Source organism: Pelobates fuscus, chromosome 3 (assembly GCF_036172605.1).
Source record: "Pelobates fuscus isolate aPelFus1 chromosome 3, aPelFus1.pri, whole genome shotgun sequence".
NCBI lineage: Eukaryota > Metazoa > Chordata > Amphibia > Anura > Pelobatidae > Pelobates > Pelobates fuscus.
In genome coordinates, this window is record NC_086319.1 from 213,037,759 (window position 1) to 213,060,450 (window position 22,692).

At 36.9% G+C, this 22,692-nt stretch overlaps 1 protein-coding gene across 10 annotated transcripts in view; it reads right to left on the reverse strand.

Annotated features, from left to right (window-relative positions):
• The window catches only part of LOC134602749 (protocadherin alpha-C2-like), a 367,306-nt gene that overhangs the window by 82,099 nt on the left and 262,515 nt on the right, over positions 1-22,692 (reverse strand). For 7 of the 10 annotated variants that reach the window (XM_063448044.1, XM_063448042.1, XM_063448043.1 and 4 more), the window contains exon 4: positions 9,877-10,805. The exons of the other annotated variants lie outside the window; for them this stretch is intronic. In XM_063448044.1, coding sequence (XP_063304114.1) covers positions 10,495-10,805 — 311 coding nt within the window. In that variant the 3' untranslated portion in view covers positions 9,877-10,494. Of the gene's footprint in view, positions 1-9,876; positions 10,806-22,692 lie in introns of those variants that run through there. 10 annotated transcript variants of the gene reach the window in all.

The following is a 22,692-nucleotide window of genomic DNA, read 5'->3' on the forward strand; positions in this document are numbered from 1 at the left end:
AGGTTCCGGTTTCCGGAGGGACTGAAAGAAAGTGCGCACTCAGTGTGCACACTTCCTTTCAGTCCCGCCGGAAACTGAAATTGAAGTTCCTGTACCGCGGTGCGCGCTGTGCTGCCCCCACGCTACAAGACAGGTAAGTAAAGCTTCACATTCGCTCCATAAGACGCACAGACATTTCCCCTCACTTTTGAGGGGAAAAAAGGGCGTCTTATGGAGCGAAAAATACGGTATATCATCCTTTTGATGATATTCCTGTTTGATTTCAATGGTGAAATGCTCTTATTTTTTTTTTTTTATAAATGTTGCAATCATTGAATAACATTTGTATTTGAACCCATCAGATGACAACATTTTTTCAGTGTTACAGAGTGAAAAAATCTACACATTTTTTTTATATATATATTAAAGCATAGCTTTCTTTTTAACTTTATATTAGTATTGATGATCATTGAATGTTGCACGGTTTATTAAATGTATTATTCCTATTTAAAACTGCACTCATACCCCTCAACAGCATACTGAAAATTATTGTAGTTTCCTAGCTTGTTTTGAAAGAATATGTTTGTGTTTAATAGTTGACCATGCTTTGAAAAGCAAAATATATTTCCGAATGTTTATATTTAAAAAAAAAAAAAAGGTGTTTGGTTATTCAATAAACATTGAATCTAAGTATATTGCATTTTTTTTAATATTCTTTATTTTTGTCGTGCAAGAATTTACAACAGTGTCTGCGTAGCCACAATAGCCATAGCAGACGCGATCATATGCAACATATATAAACAGTTTTGTGGCGTAATTAAAGCACGTTTTTGTAATTTAGTGAACAAGAAAAACATTAAGCATTGTACGGTTTAATACATGTGTAGGTACAAGTGTTGAAGTATCAGGTCACTTGTTGGTCTATGCATTTATTAATTCTTTATTGTATTTTGTGGTGTGGGATGTTACTGATTTCTCAAGCGGAGCTACATGAGCGTGCTTCATGGCTTACGAGGAGCATACAGTGGCGTATTAGTGTGCTCAGTTTTATATATAAGTGACAGACCGGACTAAACTTGGCTATTAACAGAGTAATTTTAATTATATGGTGTGTAACAATGGTGAGCTGCACTAGTATAATTATGTCGTAATATCATAGCGTTACGTTTAGTTATTGCCTGTGCCTGGGGTGAGTCCTTCTCTATCCATTTAGGTGATGGCGGCCCATATAGCTGGTGGCCTTGCAGGTCGTGCTCGCGGTGTCCGGTGACCTCGCCTGACCGTCAGCCCGTGTAGTGTTTATATTAGTGATATACATAAATCAAGTAACTGACAAGGTGTTTTTGAGTTTTTGAGTTTTTGAGTTTTGAGCAAAACTATACATATAATAAGGCCACACCTGAAAACCATATCAGTCGTCGGGGTTAGTAAGCTATGTTCGTATTAAATGTGTAATTGGACAAGTTGTCCATGCATTGTGACCGAACAAATATATTTACCTTTCAGTTGTTAGTGTACTACAGTACGTATCACTACACAGTGTGCTTAGATATTTTGTATAAGCTATAGGCCTATTCTGGCTAAATCAAGAAGGTACGTGGCGTACAGTCTCTCTTGACTGGTATAACATTGCCGCTTAATATAAGCTTAAGGTTATCTCTGGTATCTGGTTAGGGCTAGTTTAGTGCCAAAACAAAACAAAGTAAATGGCTCAAAGCAGGTTTAAGACATAGGTTAAAAGGCAGTTGTTCTAAACGGTTAGCAGTATAAACCTAATAAAAGATTTGCTGTGGAGGATGCGAGGGCAGCCTCGGATTTCTGCCCTCCGATGTTACTATTGGGCCATATAGAAAAGTTCAGGGCCTGTCCGGGTATGTTGCCTCCTCCCGTGTCGTAAGGACAAGACGTGTTCTTGGGATGCCCGGTTGGCTTGTGCCTGTCTGCTGCTGAAGGTGTTTTTCCCGTGCAGTGAGTGCTCGTCAAAATTTTTCCAGGGATCAACTCAGTGATGGGGTGGGGAGTAGGGCAGTAAACAAAATGCAACTTTACATGAATTCTGTCCGAGGGTCTTTTGTATTTTGGGTACCTGTTTCTCGCCGTGGCTCTCAAGTGTCCGCTAGGTGTCGGTTTACCCACTGTGCCTTGTAAGCGGTGGAGGACGAGACTTTGGTGTTTGCGGGTTGAAATGTTCTGATGTTTGTTACATCCCAGGTGGGATGGGGCTTTTGCCTCTGGTCGGTAGTGGCTTGTTCCTGTTGCGGTGGCAGGCCCAGCACTGCCAGCACTGAGTCCATTTCCGAGGGGTCGGTTACCCGTGTTGTTGCGCCCTTGTGTGTGATGATCAAGCTTCTGGGGAATGCCCAGCAGTATGGGATTGAGTTTTGGCGGAGAGCGGTAGTCAGGGGTTTAAGAAGGCCCCTCCATACCAGTCTAGGCCTAGAAAAGGTCCTGAAAGAATGCCAGGTTGGCTGTCTCAAAGAGGTGGGATGCCTTCCCCCTCACCGCTGCCATGAGGGTTGCTTGGCCTGATCGTGTTTGAAATTGGAGGATGACATCTCTCGGGGCATCCACTGGGGCTTTGGCAGCTCTCGGGATTTGGTAGACCCCATCTGTTAGGACCGTCTTCGCCTGTTGCGGTGTGAGTAAGAAGGTGAGGAGTCATCCGATATATCCAGGTAAGTCATCCAGAGTCACTTTTTTCGGGGACCCCTCTTATCTTTATGTTCCGGCTTCTGTGTCGGTCCTCCACCACGTCCATGCGGCTGGTAAGCAGGATCTGGGTGCGGTGCAGCTCTGCGTTTTTGGCCTCCGATTGTAAGCACCGTGCATTGAGGCCTTGCGAGTCCGCCTCTGTCTTCTTTACTCGCCCCTCCACGGTGTGAATCTCTTCCCTCAGTACCGCTATGTCCGCCGGGAAGAGGGAGCGGATGTTGCATAGGAGGGCTTTTATGTCACCCTTGGTGGAGGGCAATTCATTGTCTTCATCTGAGGATGTGCTGTGTAATCCCCCTGTACCGGGGAAGTCGTCCAGCTCATCGAGAATCTGTTCTCCGGAGGAGGCCGAGGCCATGTCGCCATCTTGGTTTAGCGCGGGAACTTCTGCGGCCTTTGCAGGGCAGAGGAGAAGGGCTCTGATATCACGAGCCCCCGCCGGTTTTACAGCCCCTTGATGTTTGGATTTCTTACCCATCTTAAGGTATTCTATTATAATTTTAAGATTATTAAGTTTTGATCAGTTAATTTGCGATTTACAAGCTTTTGGCTACGGAGCTCTGTTGATGCACGTCTGCTTCAGTTGGCTGTTGGCTCCGCCCCTCTCAGTATATTGCATTTTAATTACAAAACTGTGACTAAAATAGGTGTTTAGAAATATTCTCCAACTCAGTTATAATCACAGCTTGACTATTTTATTCTCAATTTTCCAATTTATATTTAATATTTAGCAAATAACCCTGTTGTTCCCTTTTATTCCCATTTTTTTCAGATTTCTGTTATGAGCTTTATATTATCTTGCAAGAGTTTTTTTTTTTATATGGCTCAAACTATATTTTAAAAAAAGGACACAAAGTTGCCCTTACGAGCTGTATTAACTTTATAATGAAAATGTATAACTCTAATAAACACACAAGTGGCCGAATATTTAAACAGTCCAGAGCTCAGTACTGACTAATGGCTGAGGTCCACAAATCTTCATGCACAATGAATATCATGCTTCTTCCAGTGTCTTTGATTAATACTTCCACACTGATTTTCAAAAAAATATTAACCCCCTCATCCTCATCTCACATGAGTGAGAGAGGTTGAGTACAGATGACTTAGCCACCCATGTGCTTGTGGTATAAAGGATTTTCTTTTATTTTGTTGAGCCCTTATTCCACATATGATGAAATGATGAACAGGGCCAGCGCAACTGTTAGGCGAATTAGGCATTCGCCTAGGGCGCCGGCCTGCTGGGGGTGCCCACTTGGATGTTTCCTGGTGGGCTGCCCCTGTCTTGGGCCACAGCACTGGGCGAGTGGCTCATGAGCCGCCCACCCCTCCCCAGTGCCAGGCCGATCCTCTAGGCACCTGAAAGTTGGGGGTGCCAAAAAAGCGCCCCCAAAGCTGTGCTTATTAGGAATGGAAATGCAGACACTTGCTTACCTAGATGGCAGGTGCCTACTCTGCCAATAAATGCCGGGGGAGAAGGCAGGCAAGAGTGGGTGGCGAGGGAGTCTCCCTCGCGTGCCCTCTGTGATGCCGGGAGCCGGAATATGACATAATTTTGGCCCTGGCATACTAAACAGCAGGCGGGAGGAGTGAGGAGCTGCACCACACTGGACCCCAGGGAGGTAGGGAGTCTGGATGGGCCTCAAAAAATAAAATTGTGTGAGTGTGTGTGTCAGTGAGTTTGTTTTACTGTCAGTGAGTGTGTGTGTGTGTGTGTGCGTGTGTGTCTGTCAGTGTGTGTGTGTTTGTCAGTGAGTGAGTATGTCTGTCAGTGAGTGTGTGTGTCTGTCAGTGTGTGTCTGTCAGTATGTGTCTTTCAGTGAGTGTGTCTATGAGTGTGCTTGTCTGTGCTAGTCTTATTATAAATTAAATTCACCAAATGCATTGAATGCATAATTTGTCACAGCGATAAATTATGTATTAAATGTACAATGTATGTATTAGGCAGTATGTGTGTATGGATGTAGGTATTAGGCAGTTTGTGTTTATAGATATATGTATGAGCAGTATGTGTGTATTAGGCAGACCTAACTGGAAACCATATGGCAAACCAAATTTAGGACAAAATAGCTGATCTAGAAGAATTCTCTGATTCGGCTACAGTTCCGCTACAGTTACAGTTCAGCTGTTTTTGCTTAAACTTTGCAATTTGGTTTTCAACTCACAGCAATTCAGAGTTTAGTAAATAAACCTCTAGGAGATTGTATTTGCTTTTATGAAGGGGCAGCAAAATGGCTCTGCCTAGGGCGGCAAAAATCATTGCACCGGCCCCGATGATGAACTAAGCCCTCCCATTGATGCTTTTTTTGCCTGAAAGAATAGGAGGGCTATAATTGCCTGTGGTGTCAGAGAATATGATTGATCATACTACTAGGTTCCTTATGGTTAAAGGACCATTTTTTGTTTTATTTTATCTCGAATTAATTGTTTATTCATTGTATTCAACTTTTAAACATTAACTGATTTGAAACATTTTAAGTGTTATTTTTTTGTTTGTGTTTATGGTTAGCAGGCATTGATTTGCCCTAAATTATTAATGCAATTCATGGATAACCTGAAAATATGATAGCAAGTTCTGTTTAGTAAATAATCCGTCACCATCTTTGGGTGCAACTTAATCATGTGCCCAAGTGCATAATTCAGAGTCCGATTCTGTACTTATTAAAGTACCTCATATATTGTTCAGCCTTGAATTATTATAAGTATTATTTATATAGTGCCAACGAATTCCGCAGTGCTGTACAATGGAGTAAAACTCAATAAATAACAGTCATCAATTCAGTCATCAACAATAAATGTTAATTTAACTATTTACTATTTACATGAAAGGCAACCCCATAAATGGAAAAAAAAAAAAACATTTACTCACCATTTTTTTGTATAGTAGCGAGTCCTCACTTGATTCTGTTCTGCTTCACAAATTACAGTATTGTTTTCTGTCCGGATAAAACTGGTGCATGCGCGACAATTGGAGAAAATGCACCAATCAAATATGGTGATTGCCCAACAGAATGTCTCATAGTGAATGATGAGACCAATGCTTTGCTATGGAAGATATCACTTCTGCTAGAACGATTGTCAGGAAGCTCTCCTAGCTGTCAGCATGACTGCCAGGGGTTGTTCTTAAATTAATTCACAAGAGTGCTGCTTTCTCTTGAAATCTGCACTTTTATGAATTGGAACAAGGGATCATGAAGTTAACCCCTAAAGCACTTCAGCAGGCTGAAGTGCTAGGGGTATAAAGTGTCCATAAATATTAGTAACTATACACTTTACACGTTTCGCATTATTAACAACAATTACTGTACACATCTCTTAGAGTGAGAAAATTCAAGATGCAGCTAAGATGTTGAATATTTCCAATTTAGCTAGAAATGTTAAATTTCCTAATCACTTTTTAACAATTCAGTTTAAAGTTTTCTTGCCCTGTGAATACATTTAAAAAAGTTTTTTGAAAACAGCATTGTGCAATGTATAACCTTTTTGTGGTATGTTTTCCTTTATAATTATTTGATTCAAGAAAAAATATATAATATCGGTTTACAGTATATTTTCATTCACATGTTCATATTTATATATCATCAAATTGTCTTCAATACATTTCACTTTATATAAATTTATGTTTGAAGCCTGTCTTTTACTTTGATTTGTGAAAATATCTATGTATATATTGCAAAAAAAGTAAAATATTCATCACACTTAATACTTGTTTTAGATGACTGCAAGTTTTAAAGGACATTCCAGGTATCCATTTTCAATGGTTGAGTTAGAGTGAATTATCCTGGGTGAGTTTTTTTGTGTTTAAATATACGAAAAACCCACCTCATCTATCGCTCTTCTCAAACTGCAATTTTTCTCATTTTGCTCCAGTAATGCAGCTCAGCTGTAAACGACATACTCATGCGTAGCTATTGTTAACTGTGATACTCCAAAATTGACGTTTATTGGAATTGTAGTTCAACAGTCAGTTTCCTATTAAAAGCTGTACAATTTGCAAATAGCTTAAAGGAACACTATAGTCACCTAAATTACTTTAGCTAAATAAAGCAGTTTTAGTGTATAGATCATTCCCCTGCCATTTCACTGCTCAATTCACTGTCATTTACGAGTTAAATCACGTTGTTTCTGTTTGTGCAGCCCTAGCCACACCTCCCCTGGCTATGATTGACAGAGCCTGCATGAAAAAAAAATGGTTTTACTTTCAAACAGATGTAATTTACCTTAAATAATTGTATCTCAATCTCTAAATTGAACTTTAATCACATACAGGAGGCTCTTGCAGGGTCTAGCAAGCTATTAACATAGCAGGGGATAAGAAAATCTTAATTAAACAGAACTTGCAATAAAGAAAGCCTAAATAGGGCTCTCTTTACAGGAAGTGTGTATGCAAGGCTGTGCAAGTCACATGCAGGGAGGTGTGACTAGGGTTCATAAACAAAGGGATTTAACTCCTAAATGGCAGAGGATTGAGCAGTGAGGCTGCAGGGGCATGTTCTATACACCAAAACTGCTTCATTAAGCTAAAGTTGTTCAGGTGACTATAGTGTCCCTTTAAAGCTCATCTGTCACTCTTCAGTTATTCATAAGGATATAATCATTATGAAATAGATATCTTGACTGCATTGGAATGTTATTGGAATTCTAACGCAATCCCAAGAAACCATAAGAAAAAGTAGGCAGTACTGTGGTTAACAAAAGTTTTAAAAAAGTCAGAGCTCTGGGGGATTTAGGCATTGATCTATGGAGGCTCATGTGGTCTTTCAGGTTCCTCCACTCAGTATTGCACTATAATGCATGCACGAGAGTACAGCACTGTACTCTCACAGCCACCTGACTTTTGGGGTCTTTTCAAAATATGCAAAGACCCCCAAAAGTGGCAGATCCACTTTAAAAACGGCAATGTATTAATGTCCCATTTCAGTGCCAAAATATTGTTAGAAACAAAACTAATTGCAGACTGTACAGCGTTCAGTAGAAACTAACAGCTGAACTGCAACTCTCAGAGGGGGGTCTCTTTAAAAAGGTAAATAAATATACCCAGACCAAATGTATAATTTGAATTCTTGTGTAACATCTATTATATATAAACCATTTGCTTAAAAGGTACCAAGTTATTTTGTGAAGAGAATTCACATAAAATACATGAATTTAAATGTCTTGACTTAAGAAAATTCTTTACTGTGCAGTTTTAAAACAAAAACAAAAAAAGATTAACAGCAGTGAATTTAAAATTAACACTACTTCACTTTTTCACAAGTGTACAAAAAGAAAAATATTATATATATATATATATATATATGGGTTTACATTCAACAGTTAAGGTCAACTATAACTGATTGTTGCATTTGCATTCACATACACAAGCACATCATAAATATATGTTGGATTTTCATAGGATTATAGGGCATACATACTTATATCTTCACATGAGTGTTAATAGGGACCGCAGTTTATGTTCTTATAAGAAAGGCAAAATGTAACCAATCTGAGGTGAGATAGGCAACAAGAATAACACGGCAACATTATTATAGAGTAGTTTTCATTAAAGGGGCTCTGTCATCAGACATTTTCTGTTTGTCATCATGTAGCACGTTAAAAACTGTTTACCCATTGCTTTGACCATTTTTAAATCTGTTGCATTTTTTTTTTAAATGTACTGTTTTTTTTTAAAATAGCATTTATTTTATAAAACAGTAATAAACGATTCCTATCTAGACTAAACTTACAACAGAATATTATGATTGATATATGAAATTGAGATATATATATATATATATATATATATATATACAATAAACAATACACATCCCCCATGTTTCCTATATATATATATATATATATATATATATATATATATATATATATATATATATATATATATATATATATACATATATTATTACTATTATTATTATTATTATTATTATTATTATTATTATTGTTTTCTGCGCAGTGGAATGCTGTGAAAATTCCAAAATTGGCTGATGCAGTTCATGCACACAGAAGCCATTTTTTTTTTTTTTTATCAGTAATTGTTTTATAGGTCTAACACATAACAGTTTGGAAAACTGTAATGCTTTCAAATGATCATTAGCTACATTTGCTAAAATTGTTTATATGAAAAGTAATAATTTGGTAATATTGCTATACATTGATTCCTGCAAAAGGAAAAGTCAGGTGACAGAGCTGCTTTAATAGACCTGTGAGAGAGTAATAACTGGATCCTGCCTTTACATATTTGGACTATTTTGGACATGGTGGTGTACTTGAGGTGCACACGTAAATAAAGAAGGGTTTCACAGTTATAAGTAACACATGCAACAGCCAGCCACATTGTGATCTGGTAGAAGTAAAGCTGTGATTGGTGGGTGACCAATACAATATGTATGATTCAGGCATTTCTCTAAAGCAGTTTATTAGCAGCAGTTATTCCCAATGGCTTGTTGTGTCCTGTATTGAAGAGATAATATTAGATATTTCTAGATATACACTCCTCATAGTTCAATGTATTAAAAATAGCATTTTTGTACATTTGACCATATGTTTTAGAAAATGGTGCAATTTGCAGAAATTGTGTATAACAGAAGGTTTAATATGGAACATAAAAATGTTAAAACATGTATCATTTTGATTCCTGAGGAATATCTTTTTAAAAATGTAATATATGCGATACAATGTGCTCTCTCTCTCTCTCTCTCTCTCTCTCTCTCTATATATATATATATATATATATATATATATAATAAGTGATGAAGGGAGCACACTAGGTCTTGACAAATCGTGCAAAAAATATTTATTGCATTCAAAAGGAATACAACGCTGTGGTACAGAAAATCAACGTTTCGACCCTGCTGGGTCTTTATCAAGATCTTGATAAAGACCCAGCAGGGTCGAAACGTTGATTTTCTGTACCACAGCGTTGTATTCCTTTTGAATGCAATAAATATTTTTTGCACGATTTGTCAAGACCTAGTGTGCTCCCTTCATCACTTATTATATATATAACGCGGGATTGCACCTGGGCCCATAATACTTGGAGAACTAAAAGTACGGAGGAGTGCCTGGCTTTGGTATTTTTGTCTATATATATATATATATACACGCCCCCAGGCACACACATATATATATATATATATATATATATATATATATATATATATATATATATATATATATATATATGTGGGTTTGTATGTATTTATATGTATATTATCTCCCTCTAGATAGATAGATAGATAGATAGACATGATAGGATTATTTTTTATATTTGGCATGGAATCAAAAATAGAGAACATTTGAAATTAAAATTGTTTTGAAATTATAAGTTTTGCTATTTTCAAGATTCAATTTGTATTCCTTCTTAGAACAATTTGCTTACTATTGCATTCCGTCTGTTTTACCTGATTTCTGCACCGATTTACCACTGACCATAGCTATGGGACTGTAAAATATTTTTTACCCAGCTGACACAAATGCCTGAATGTGATTAGTTATTTTGTACAGTATACCAAATATACCAGCTATTTACAGAGACATTGCCCTTAACAGTCACCTACTGTATTTATATGCACACATTTGCAACAGTGTTCTTTGGATGTGAGAGACGACTGCTGGATATGACTAACATTTTACAGAATAAAGCTTTAAGACATAATCTGGTAAATAATATAGACAGATTGTATAGGTTCTCTGGCTCGGATGTTGGAGTCTTTCGTTCAAAGAAAGGTGCATAAACAGTAGGAAGAATTTAGGAGCTGCTACATAATTTATTACAAAAATGGGTAAATAATTGGCTTCAGTATCCTCTCATTGATCACTGTTGTCAGCTGGATTATTTCCTTTATCTTGATTCTTGTTTCCCTTCTTCTTTTTTTTCTTTTTCTTTGTTTCCTCCTTCTTACCGAAGGTTATGAAGTTACTTTTTTGACTTTGAGTAGATGGCTGATCCTGACGGATTGAAATTATGGCTGGCGATCCCGGGATGATAAAATTCTCTGGAAAATCAGGGGGGATTTGTGGCACTGGTTGTTTTGGATTGCCAGGTCCATACTTAAAGGTCCAGCTGTTGCAATTCACACCAGCCCCTACTGGGGGAGAAACTTCTCCTCCTTCAGGTTCTGCAAAAGATGAAAATATATCTTGTTATTCCATGCACATAAAATCAATGCATTTACTGTCAACATTGATTGATTGATTGATTGATTGATTGATTAACTGACTGACTGGTATATTTGTTATTCTACTGTTCATTTCTTTTTCCCACAAAGTAGTATTTCTCAAATTATTGAGCATATATCCAAGTGGGTCCGATACCTGTCTAATTTAGTGTGCAAAAGAGTATATATACGTCTGAGTAAAAATTCTGTATTATGGGTATTTGGCTTGTCTTGAAGTAAAAAGAAGTGAGAAATACAGCCAGAATATGTGTTATTTTGTCATTACATAATCCAAGGTGGTTCAATTTATTTGTCAAACTGCCAAAGGCCTACCGCTAAAAAAAGAAAATGAAGATAAAATAGTTTGTCTATAGAAAATAAATGTTACCCAACATTATGGAAGGCATTTTGTAAGAATAATAAACATAAATGGATATATTGATGCTACACTGTATCCATTTGTGGGATATCTAAAATAGAATTAATATTTATATTTGGGTTAGAGAATAGATAACTGATGCATGTCATTGCAGCAGTTATTAAATAATTGCAAGTCAAAATGTGCATCAAGATTCTTTGTATTCATGTGTGCTATGAGCAGATAGAGATGCCCAAGTATTTGCAGTTGTAGTTTGGCAGACGTAGGGCCACACGGGTCAAGTAGCATACTTTATATTAGTGTTTATCATGAGTCAGCTTTGCTTTGCTTTTGTATGTCGGTTATCTAGGGGACTGATTTTGTGACAGATAGGTGCCCACGAAGGCACAGAAATAAGACTATGAATTTATAGAGTTGTAAATATTTATGATTAATTACTTTTATTTGTTTTATTATTTTTATTTTATTTATTCATTTGATATATTCTGTTAAGGCTAGAAGTTTGAACCATTTCAGTTCTGAACACTGATTAGGATCCTAATAATTAGTATCAAAATATCAACCAACAAACCCTGCTCTTTTCCATCTACTACTTGATATGACCACTTAGAGAAATAGAAGATCTATAATATCAGTAGTACTGCAGTTATTTACTTTGTGTTTTTTACTAAAGACAGTATTTGTTTACTTCTGTAATGTAATTTTTAGTTCATACCTTTGTTACATTTCACACATAATGTTTTGTATTCATTATATGGTTCTTCTAGTGTTATAATCCAGGGTTGGATTAACATAGTTTTTTTTTTTTTTTTTTTTTTAAACTATTCTTCACATGCTCTTGCTAAAGTATCGAAACTTAAGACGGATGTAGGAGAACAAAACTGGTGTGAACTGGCTGACAATGAATTAAGTTAAGGTAAAGCTGACTTTGTGCACATTGAAAATGTGCTTGTTGCTTTGTCTCTCTAACACTGTGACATGCTCCCTTTCTTCTACACTCTACTAAAAGATGAAAGTGAGAGATTAGCATACATTATGTGTTTTCTGATAGCTATATCCTGTGAGTTTCCATTCAGCACCACCTCCACCATATACAAGACGGTTGGTTGGTATAACTGTCTTAGTGTTTTCTGTCGATAAGATTCTGTAAATAGGCCCATAATAATTGTCAGCACCAGGCCCAATGGGTTCTTAATCTGGTCCTGTTATAATCGATAGGATACCTTTATCAGCACATTGGGCTACTCTTTTGGTCTGCTTTGGACATACCTGTCTGATAATGATGGCAATGATGTAGTGAATTATACATCCAATGGGGGTATGCAATTTATATTATATAGGTCAGGGAATGTCTGGGATAATCAGATGCCTAGATATTGGAGCCCTGACCCTGACCATTTGCATGCATGTCTTGTATTTGAGTTTTCAGCCTCAGTGGCGTGGCTATGCCCAGGATTTCACATTTGTCTGCATTAATCTTGAAGTTTGACATGGAGCTACATTTGTGGATTTCTGCCGTCACATGGGGAAGTGATGTTCGGGGATTAGTGACGGTAAGGAGGACGTCATCCGCGAACGCAGAAATCTTTGCCTCTCCTCCCTGGTATATATATCAGTGGATATTCGTATTCTTTCTGATGGCATTCAAGAATGGTTCCATGGGCAGTACGAATAGAAGGGGTGACAGAGGGCACCCATGCCTAGTGCCGTTACTGATCTCGAAGGGGTTAGAGAGTGCACCATTGATTCGGACACATGTCGCCGGCCCTCTGTACAACACCTGGATCCAATTTCTCATGTACGACCCAAGCCCCAATGCCTCCAAGGTCGCGAACAGATAGGACCAGTCCACCCTGTCAAACACATTCTCTGTGTCAATTGAAAGCAAAAGTGTCGGTATTTTGGACCTGGTCGCTCCATGGATCACATTCAAGACCTTGGTGGTGTTGTCCCTAGCCTCACGACCCAGGACAAAGCTGGCTTGGTCAGGGCTGACAAGTCCAGCCAGAAGGGGCTTGAGCCGATTAGTGATGAGCTTAGCAAATATTTTCAGATCCAGGTTTATTAATGAGATAGGCCTGTAGCTGCTACATGAGGTAAGGTCCTTCCCTGGTTTGGGCATTACGGTTATGGATGCATGAAGCATCGGAGGGGGAAGGTGGGTTCCGGGCACTAAACCATTTACAGCTTGTAACAGGTGGGGTCCTAGGGAGGATTCGAAAAGATTAAAGTATCTTGACGTAAGTCCATCTGGGCCCAGGTTCTTTCCTTTTGGGAGGACTTTGATAACTGTTACTAGCTCCGTCTCTGTGAAAGGTTTGTCTAACTGACCTACTAGATTGCTAGGTATAGAGAGAAGTAGATTGGGTGTGATGTATTGGCTTACCTCGGTAGAGGGGCAATTGGGCGGGTCCATATTGACAACACCTGTATTACATATTTGTGTAGTTGTGAGAGATTCAATTCAGGGGGTTGAATAATTTTGAGACTGGAGAAGTCATTAGTTGCATTTTCAGTTGAATTTAGGGAAACCACTTGAAGCATTTGTTGTGTTCAGCTATTTAAATAGCTTTTTTGATTTGTTCATTGCAAACAACTAAAAGTCTGTAAATTTTGACAATGAATCCTTTTGATTACAACTCTATATGCACATTATCTAGTCTTTGGAAATCATTGGTAAGTTATACTTTATTAAATCAATCAAATGAAATAATTAAATGCTAATATAAAACTAAATAAACACAATTAGATCTAAATAATTTACTAATGAAAGGCTTATATACTCCTGTAGTTCCAGTAGTGGAAAAGAGAGCAAGGTAAATCTTAATCCTGAACTCACGAGTTAACCTGATTTGTTTATGAGCTGAGGCTTATGTGCCTTTTCAGGAAATGTAACTTCTGCATTCAGCCTTTATCAAGGAATATTACCCTCTTAATTTAGAGATTTTAGAGATGGTGGGCAAGGACTCCTATAATTCTGGCCAAATAATGTATAATGTGAATAAGTTGCTGAACATATTCACGTTAAAGAAAAAAAAGTGAATATAAACCCTGCAGAATGAAAGCTATTGTAATCAGATTTGTGTATTCTGTTTCAGACCAAGACCGAGTTTCATCTGTACTGCCAAAAGAAAAAAGATAATTGATGGACAAAAAGAATGCTTACGGTTAGGGGACAGCCAAAAAATATTGATTTTAATCATAGATCAGAAACCAATAATGGAAGTGATTAGTAAAGGAAAAACAGAGGAGCAGTGAAAAAAATCTATATTTATCATATATTTTAATAACTATATAATATATTGACTGCTTTTTCTCCTTTTTCCATCTACTGGTTATTCCTTCTTACTTGATCTGTGTACCAAATAGCGTGAAACTGTCCCTATCAACAAATATAGATATATTGAATATTTATATTATGTATATACATTGCAGTAAATGTATAGGTGCATTTCCACACCATTTTGTTTTGTCCAAATCTTTTTTTTTTTTCCTAAGCAGACTGAAACACTACACGGACTAAACCTGGTTTGCCCAAAACTATATATTTTGTTTTTGACAAACTATATATTTTTCGCCATGCACAAGTGTAATTGTAATAAGGGTGCTAGTTGAACCAATTACTATAAAACACATACAGTTTTGCTCATAGCATTTTAGCTTGTTTAACCCCTTAAGGACCGGACTTTTTTTGCGATGTTGTACATTTGCAACCAGGCATCTTTTTACACTTTTGTGGTGTTTGTGTTTAGCTGTAATTTTCCGCTCTCTCATTTACTGTTCCCATACAAATTATATATTGTTTTTTTCAGGACAAAAGGGGCTTTCTTTACATACCATTATCTATATAATCTCATGTAATTTAATTTTTAAAAAATGAAAAAATATGATAAAAAATTGAAAAAAATACATGTTTTTTGACTTTTATGTGAAAAATCTTTTACTCATCTACAAAAGCGAATGAAAAAAACTGCTAAATAGATTCAAAATTTTGTCCTGAGTTTAAAAATACCCAGTGTTTACATGCTTTTTGCTATTTTTTTGCATGTTAAAGGGCTATAAGTACAAATAGGATATTGCGGTTTCAAAAAATACATTTTTAAAATGTATCAATAGTGACATTGTAACACTATTATCTGTCATAAATCTCTGAATAACATCCCACATGTACATATTTTTTTTAAAGTAGACAACCCAGGGTATTCAATATGGGGTATGTCCAGACTTTTTTAGTAGCCAGTTAGTCGCAAACACTGGCCAAAGTTAGCGTTCATATTTGTTTGTGTGTGAAAAAAGTATTGCAATACCTTGGGTTGTCTACTTTTGCAAATGGTATGCCATCATGGGGGTAATTCTCATTCCTGGGCTACCATACGCTCTCAAAGGCACGTAACCAACCTGGCCATTTTCAATGTAAAAATATTTGACTCATATATTTGACCCTGTAACTTTCAAAAACGCTATAAAACCTGTACATGGGGGGTACTGTTATACTCAGGAGACTTTGCTGAACACAAATATTAGTGTTTCAAAACTGGAAAATGTATCACAACAATTATATCATCAGTAAAAGTGCTGTTTGTGTGTGAAAAATGCAAAAAAAAGTCACTTTCACTGACAATATCATCGCTGTGATATGTTTTACTGTTTTGAATCACTAATATTTGTGTTCAGCGAAGTCTCCCGAGTAAAACAGTACCCCCCATGTACAGGTTTTAGGGTGTCATAGAACGTTACAGGGTAAAATACAGTGATAGCAAATTAAATTCTCTGGACTTTCGGCCTGGGTTGGCAGGCAGGTCCCTTAAATTGCAATCAATAAAATAACTTCATTATGTAAAAATATTACATAAATACGCACGTAGAATTTAAATATATATGCATATTTATATATTTGAAGTCTACGTGTATATTTATATAATTATTTATGTAATTTTTTATATGGACATATGAATAGTTCGTATTCTTTTTATTTATTTATACATACATAGATATATATATACAATTTCATTCTAAGTGTATTTTGATATAAATATATATATATATTAATATCAAAATACAGTTAGAATAAAATTTCGTATAGATATATAATTTTTTTTAATTTTTTATTATTTTTAATTTTTTTTATTTAATTTAATTTACTTATTATTTGTATTTTATAATAATATATATATACAATATATATAGTTATTATATATATTATATATATACGTGTGTAATTTAATTATAAGTGTATTTTTATATTAATATATGTACATATTAATATAAAAATGCACTTAGCATGACATTATATATATGATATATAGACATATATTATATAGGTATAATATATGTCTATATATCATATATATATATACACATATATAATAATATTTTTTTTTATTAACTTTAACTTTAAATTTTTTTTAATGATTTTACAGTTGCAGGGAGACTGCCTGTCAGCACAGACAGTCCCCCTGCAGGCAGACACTAGGACACCTATTGTGACCATGTGGTCGCCCTGTTGGGCGATCACATGGCCACAGGGGTCCTAATTCGCCATGGGGAGACTGTCTGGGCTGCAGGCAGTCTCCCCACAACGGGAGCACCGCCGATCGCAGCCGGGGGAACGACGGCGATCGGGTAAGTACATTTTAAATTAAGGACGGTTCAGGACCGTCGTCGGTCGGCAATGGGAAAATGCCGATGACGGTCCTGAACCGTCCCGCGTCCTTAAGGGGTTAAAAATATGTGTTTGTTTGTTTTTTAACTATGTAGCAAGACATCAATTCAGAATGCATGATTCTATTGCGTAGGTTAAACCGGGATGTATAGAACAGCAGGGATGCGGTCTATTTTTAACCTCAAAAACATTTAATTAATGCAAATGTATTCAGTGTATTCACTGAACGTGTAGATATGAATAAAGACACGACATGCTGTTTGCTATAGAAAAAAGAAAATCTTCTGTGCGTTTGTCATGGTTTATTGTGCTGTTCGTCCGTGAATTACTTGATGGCAGGCAACTGATAATAAAATACAAATTCCAAACGATTGATACACATTTGAAACCGATGGTTCCTTTTCACGCTACTGCCTTTTTCCTGCAGTCATCTGTTTGCAGATCTATTTGCAGGGCTGACTTGCTCCACCCTCTCTTCGTTCATGAATTGTTCTTGTACATAACATTCTGGTACTTGACTTTGTGAATGAAAGGAGCTGATAATGGCAAAAGCTTTCGCCATATGTGCAGAGCAAAATAAAATAAATATATAAATAACCATGCTCTTCTAGAATTTACTGGTTACTGCGTAACACGAACATTTTAAGCTATAAATCCGTCCACTGAGGAAGGAAAGAAACATTTTGCAACATTATGATATAATGAAGAGAAAAAAAAACAGGTCAATGAAAAATATGACCGTCCTCGACCTGATTACACATTCACTACGGACTTGGCACACGCACTGCAGATGTTTCAGTAATGGTGTCTGAAAACACGAACATTTCAGCAGTTAAGTACTGTAACAGAAAAAGCTACAGCGGGCAGCCAGTGATCTGGAAGGATATGTGAATTACAAAACAGCTTTAGCTCACTGCATTTAAGCTCTGTCTTCAAAGTTCAAAAGTTCATGGTGGAATTATATTTAGTTTAATCCTTGCAGGGCATGTTTTGCATTAGAAAAAAATAAAAGCTACATCTATACTTACAATAATTATTTCCTTGAGATGACTTCAACGGTCATTTAAATAGTTTATAAAGTAACACTGGATTATATTTATTTATTGTGTTTCAATTTTATGTCTATTCTAAAATTTGTCACAGTTGGTAGTCCTGGAATTATTCAATCATTTTTAAAACTATTATTTTCATCATATGCTATGCTAATTGTCACTAGTTTATGCAAATCAGCTGATTAGGTGCACTATTGAACAAACTATAAACATAAAAAGTGTTCTAGTGAAGGGACCACTCCACACTAAAATTCTAAAAAAAAAAAAAAAATCACTATTTAATAGATATAGCCCTAAAGAATACATGCATGCATTTTGGTTGAAAGTATTAATTGGGGGAGTATCTCTTAAAAGAGCTTGCAAAAGCTGCAGTTACAAATCCTCCCCTCTTTACCCAAAATAGACTAATAGTCTCTTAATGGGGAAATAGCCTAACAGATGCTTCTAATTGAGAAGCCTTTTAATCTATTTCCTGTGCATGCACATCAGAATGAACACTGTGCCTCATTCCCCCTTAGCCCCTCCACATGCCTCATTCCCTCCCAACCCCTCTATGTGTCTCATTTTCCCCCTCCAGCTATGTGTCTCATTTTCCCCCTCCAGCTACTCCATGTATCTCAATTCCACCTCAGCCCCTCCATGTGTCTAAATTCCTCCCCAGTCCCTCCATGTGTGTTAAATCCCACCCATGTATCTCATTCTCATCTGGGAGAAATAAGTACCAGGAGCTTTGGCCAGTGTCCCATGTAGTTAGTTAGCCTCTTAAGCTTAATAGCATATACTGCAGGTACACTTATAGAGGGTGGAAATCTCTGTCCCATCTCCTCCAGTGCGTGTGTGTGAGGTTGGACAGGAGGAGGAAGGAATCACTTCCCATCTGCCCACTAATAAAATCTCACACATGAAGTGATTTGCAGGATAATAAGGGACAGTTCTTAGTTGTGTACATTGTTTAACAAATCCTGCAGAACTACAGAAGACAAAGGATAGTGAGTATGTTGCAAATAACACTTCAAGCTCCACATGCACTTAACACTTCTATACCCTTAATTTAAATTTGATCTCTTCCAAAACCTAAACAAACCATTTCCTTAGTCCCACATTTACGCACTCAAAGTCTAAACTAAAATAAACAAAAAACTTTACCTTAATCCTAGGTTTAACTCCTCTTAAACACTAAACCAGGGGTAGATAACCTTTTAGTAATACTGTGCAAAAATAAGATCTTTATATCCCTTGGCTTGCCAGTCCTATTTTTATTTTATTTTTTAAATTGAGGAGTGTATGTAGCTATATCATGCTTGTGTTATTTATTGGTACTACAGTTGATTTGTAAGTCTGTATTTGTGTGTATGTGGGCTGTAATATTGTATACTTTCATGAGAAGTTTGTGGTGTTGTGTATGATACCTATGAATAAGGGCTGTGTTTGTGAGCTGCTTTTGTAATTGTTTGTGGGTGATGAGTCACATTGTATGTATGTGCATGTACGTGGCTTGCCAGTGGTGTTGTGTTTGTGGGGGATTGTGTTTGTGCGTGGGCTCTTTTGTATTACTTGTTTGAGGGAAGGCTTATTCTGCAGCTCTTTGCATATCTAGCAGTTTGGGTGATTTCCTTGAGGTCCAGTGGAAACAAGGCTGGCCAGGTACAGGTCAAAAGCAGGAGCTGTGATACCTGCTGCAGGCTGCTCTACTCCAGCTTTTCTGAGATCACTTCCTCTAAGTGCTGCAATGCACGGATTGAGGATTGTTCCTCACCACCTGCAATCACCACTCAGGTTGCACCAGCAGATATCTCATATCCCAGTGGGAGCCTGTTTGACTCTGGCAGCCTTGAGTGCCGTGCAAAGACATGTCGAATGCCATGAATGGCACACGTGCCATAGGTTGATGATACCTACACTAAACACTCCAATACTAAAATTAACCAACATCTTACCCTTGACTGAATAATCTTAACAACCCTTACACCACAACTATGACTCCTCTTAAGGGAACACTACAGTGTCAGGAATGCAAACGTATTCCTAAAAGTATAGTGTTAGACTAACTGTTTAGCTTTCTGGTCCCCCTCAGATCGCTCTGAAAATGTTTAATCCTTTTAACAATAAACACCCTAGATAAACTAACTCTACCGTTAACCCTTCCCAAACCTAAAACACCCATTTACCCTACCGACTTCTAACATTAGCTGCATACACTCACTATACATACAGATTCAAACACAATATATTACAAGCAGAAATATGCACAAGTATGTGTATATATATATATATATATATATATATATATATATGTATGTGTGTATATATATATATATATATATATATATATATATATATATATATATACATATATATATATATATATATATATATATATATACACAATTATATAATGATAATATATAATTTTAGACATTTTCATACCTGTAATGTCCAGTTAATATATTCATTAACATTATTTTAATCACCATTTATCTTTGGAGGCGCCTTCTGTGCCTATAGGAACCTGACATGTAAATCCGACCTTGTCCTCACACATAAGTAAGCTGATGTGCTTTATGGGTGTGGAGTGGTCCTTTAATGGTTAAAGGTTTTTTTTTCTTTTAGATAACTGGGGACAATGTAAACATATATACAGTGTAAACAGCACTGTAAGCATAGGCACTATTCAGGTTCAAAGTTAACATCTTCAGTTGTCAGGCTGAAACCACAGAAATGCTGCAAGCTTGTTTTCACTTTTAATGTTCTGCTATTTGTAAGAGTACCTGTCAGTCTTTGAATGTTCTTTCTTTGTAGCATAAAGCTTTGAATGATGCAGATAATGGCTCACTTCCTGCTGCTCCTTGATTGGTTGAAAGTATACCTTTGATTTTCCTAGTCCATTTACTTTACTTTGCGTATACTCCATAAACCTCCTATATACAGGGAGTGCAGAATTATTAGGCAAATGAGTATTTTGACCACATCATCCTCTTTATGCATGTTGTCTTACTCCAAGCTGTATAGGCTCGAAAGCCTACTACCAATTAAGCATATTAGGTGATGTGCATCTCTGTAATGAGAAGGGGTGTGGTCTAATGACATCAACACCCTATATCAGGTGTGCATAATTATTAGGCAACTTCCTTTCCTTTGGCAAAATGGGTCAAAAGAAGGACTTGACAGGCTCAGAAAAGTCAAAAATAGTGAGATATCTTGCAGAGGGATGCAGCACTCTTAAAATTGCAAAGCTTCTGAAGCGTGATCATCGAACAATCAAGCGTTTCATTCAAAATAGTCAACAGGGTCGCAAGAAGCGTGTGGAAAAACCAAGGAGCAAAATAACTGCCCATGAACTGAGAAAAGTCAAGCGTGCAGCTGCCAAGATGCCACTTGCCACCAGTTTGGCCATATTTCAGAGCTGCAACATCACTGGAGTGCCCAAAAGCACAAGGTGTGCAATACTCAGAGACATGGCCAAGGTAAGAAAGGCTGAAAGACGACCACCACTGAACAAGACACACAAGCTGAAACGTCAAGACTGGGCCAAGAAATATCTCAAGACTGATTTTTGTAAGGTTTTATGGACTGATGAAATGAGAGTGAGTCTTGATGGGCCAGATGGATGGGCCCGTAGCTGGATTGGTAAAGGGCAGAGAGCTCCAGTCCGACTCAGACGCCAGCAAGGTGGAGGTGGAGTACTGGTTTGGGCTGGTATCATCAAAGATGAGCTTGTGGGGCCTTTTCGGGTTGAGGATGGAGTCAAGCTCAACTCCCAGTCCTACTGCCAGTTTCTGGAAGACACCTTCTTCAAGCAGTGGTACAGGAAGAAGTCTGCATCCTTCAAGAAAAACATGATTTTCATGCAGGACAATGCTCCATCACACGCGTCCAAGTACTCCACAGCGTGGCTGGCAAGAAAGGGTATAAAAGAAGAAAATCTAATGACATGGCCTCCTTGTTCACCTGATCTGAACCCCATTGAGAACCTGTGGTCCATCATCAAATGTGAGATTTACAAGGAGGGAAAACAGTACACCTCTCTGAACAGTGTCTGGGAGGCTGTGGTTGCTTCTGCACGCAATGTTGATGGTGAACAGATCAAAACACTGACAGAATCCATGGATGGCAGGCTTTTGAGTGTCCTTGCAAAGAAAGGTGGCTATATTGGTCACTGATTTGTTTTTGTTATGTTTTTGAATGTCAGAAATGTATATTTGTGAATGTTGAGATGTTATATTGGTTTCACTGGTAAAAATAAATAATTGAAATGGGTATATATTTGTTTTTTGTTAAGTTGCCTAATAATTATGCACAGTAATAGTCACCTGCACACACAGATATCCCCCTAAAATAGCTAAAACTAAAAACAAACTAAAAACTACTTCCAAAAATATTCAGCTTTGATATTAATGAGTTTTTTGGGTTCATTGAGAACATGGTTGTTGTTCAATAATAAAATTAATTCTCAAAAATACAACTTGCCTAATAATTCTGCACTCCCTGTATAGTGGTCTTTACTGGTCCAATGTACCAAACAGAATTACCAAATAAAATAGTCACACATTACACAGATAATGCAATATAAAATATACCAAATAACATTTGAAAACTGTGTTATAAAAATATACTCACAGCAGAATTTCTTGACTTTGTTATGAATCCCCAAAGTTTGCAGCTGATATCTGCAATCCAATTCCAGCTTTCATATTGTTTTCAATGAAAACTGAACTTGTCCTATACACCTACGTCTAATATTTATTTATGGAACAT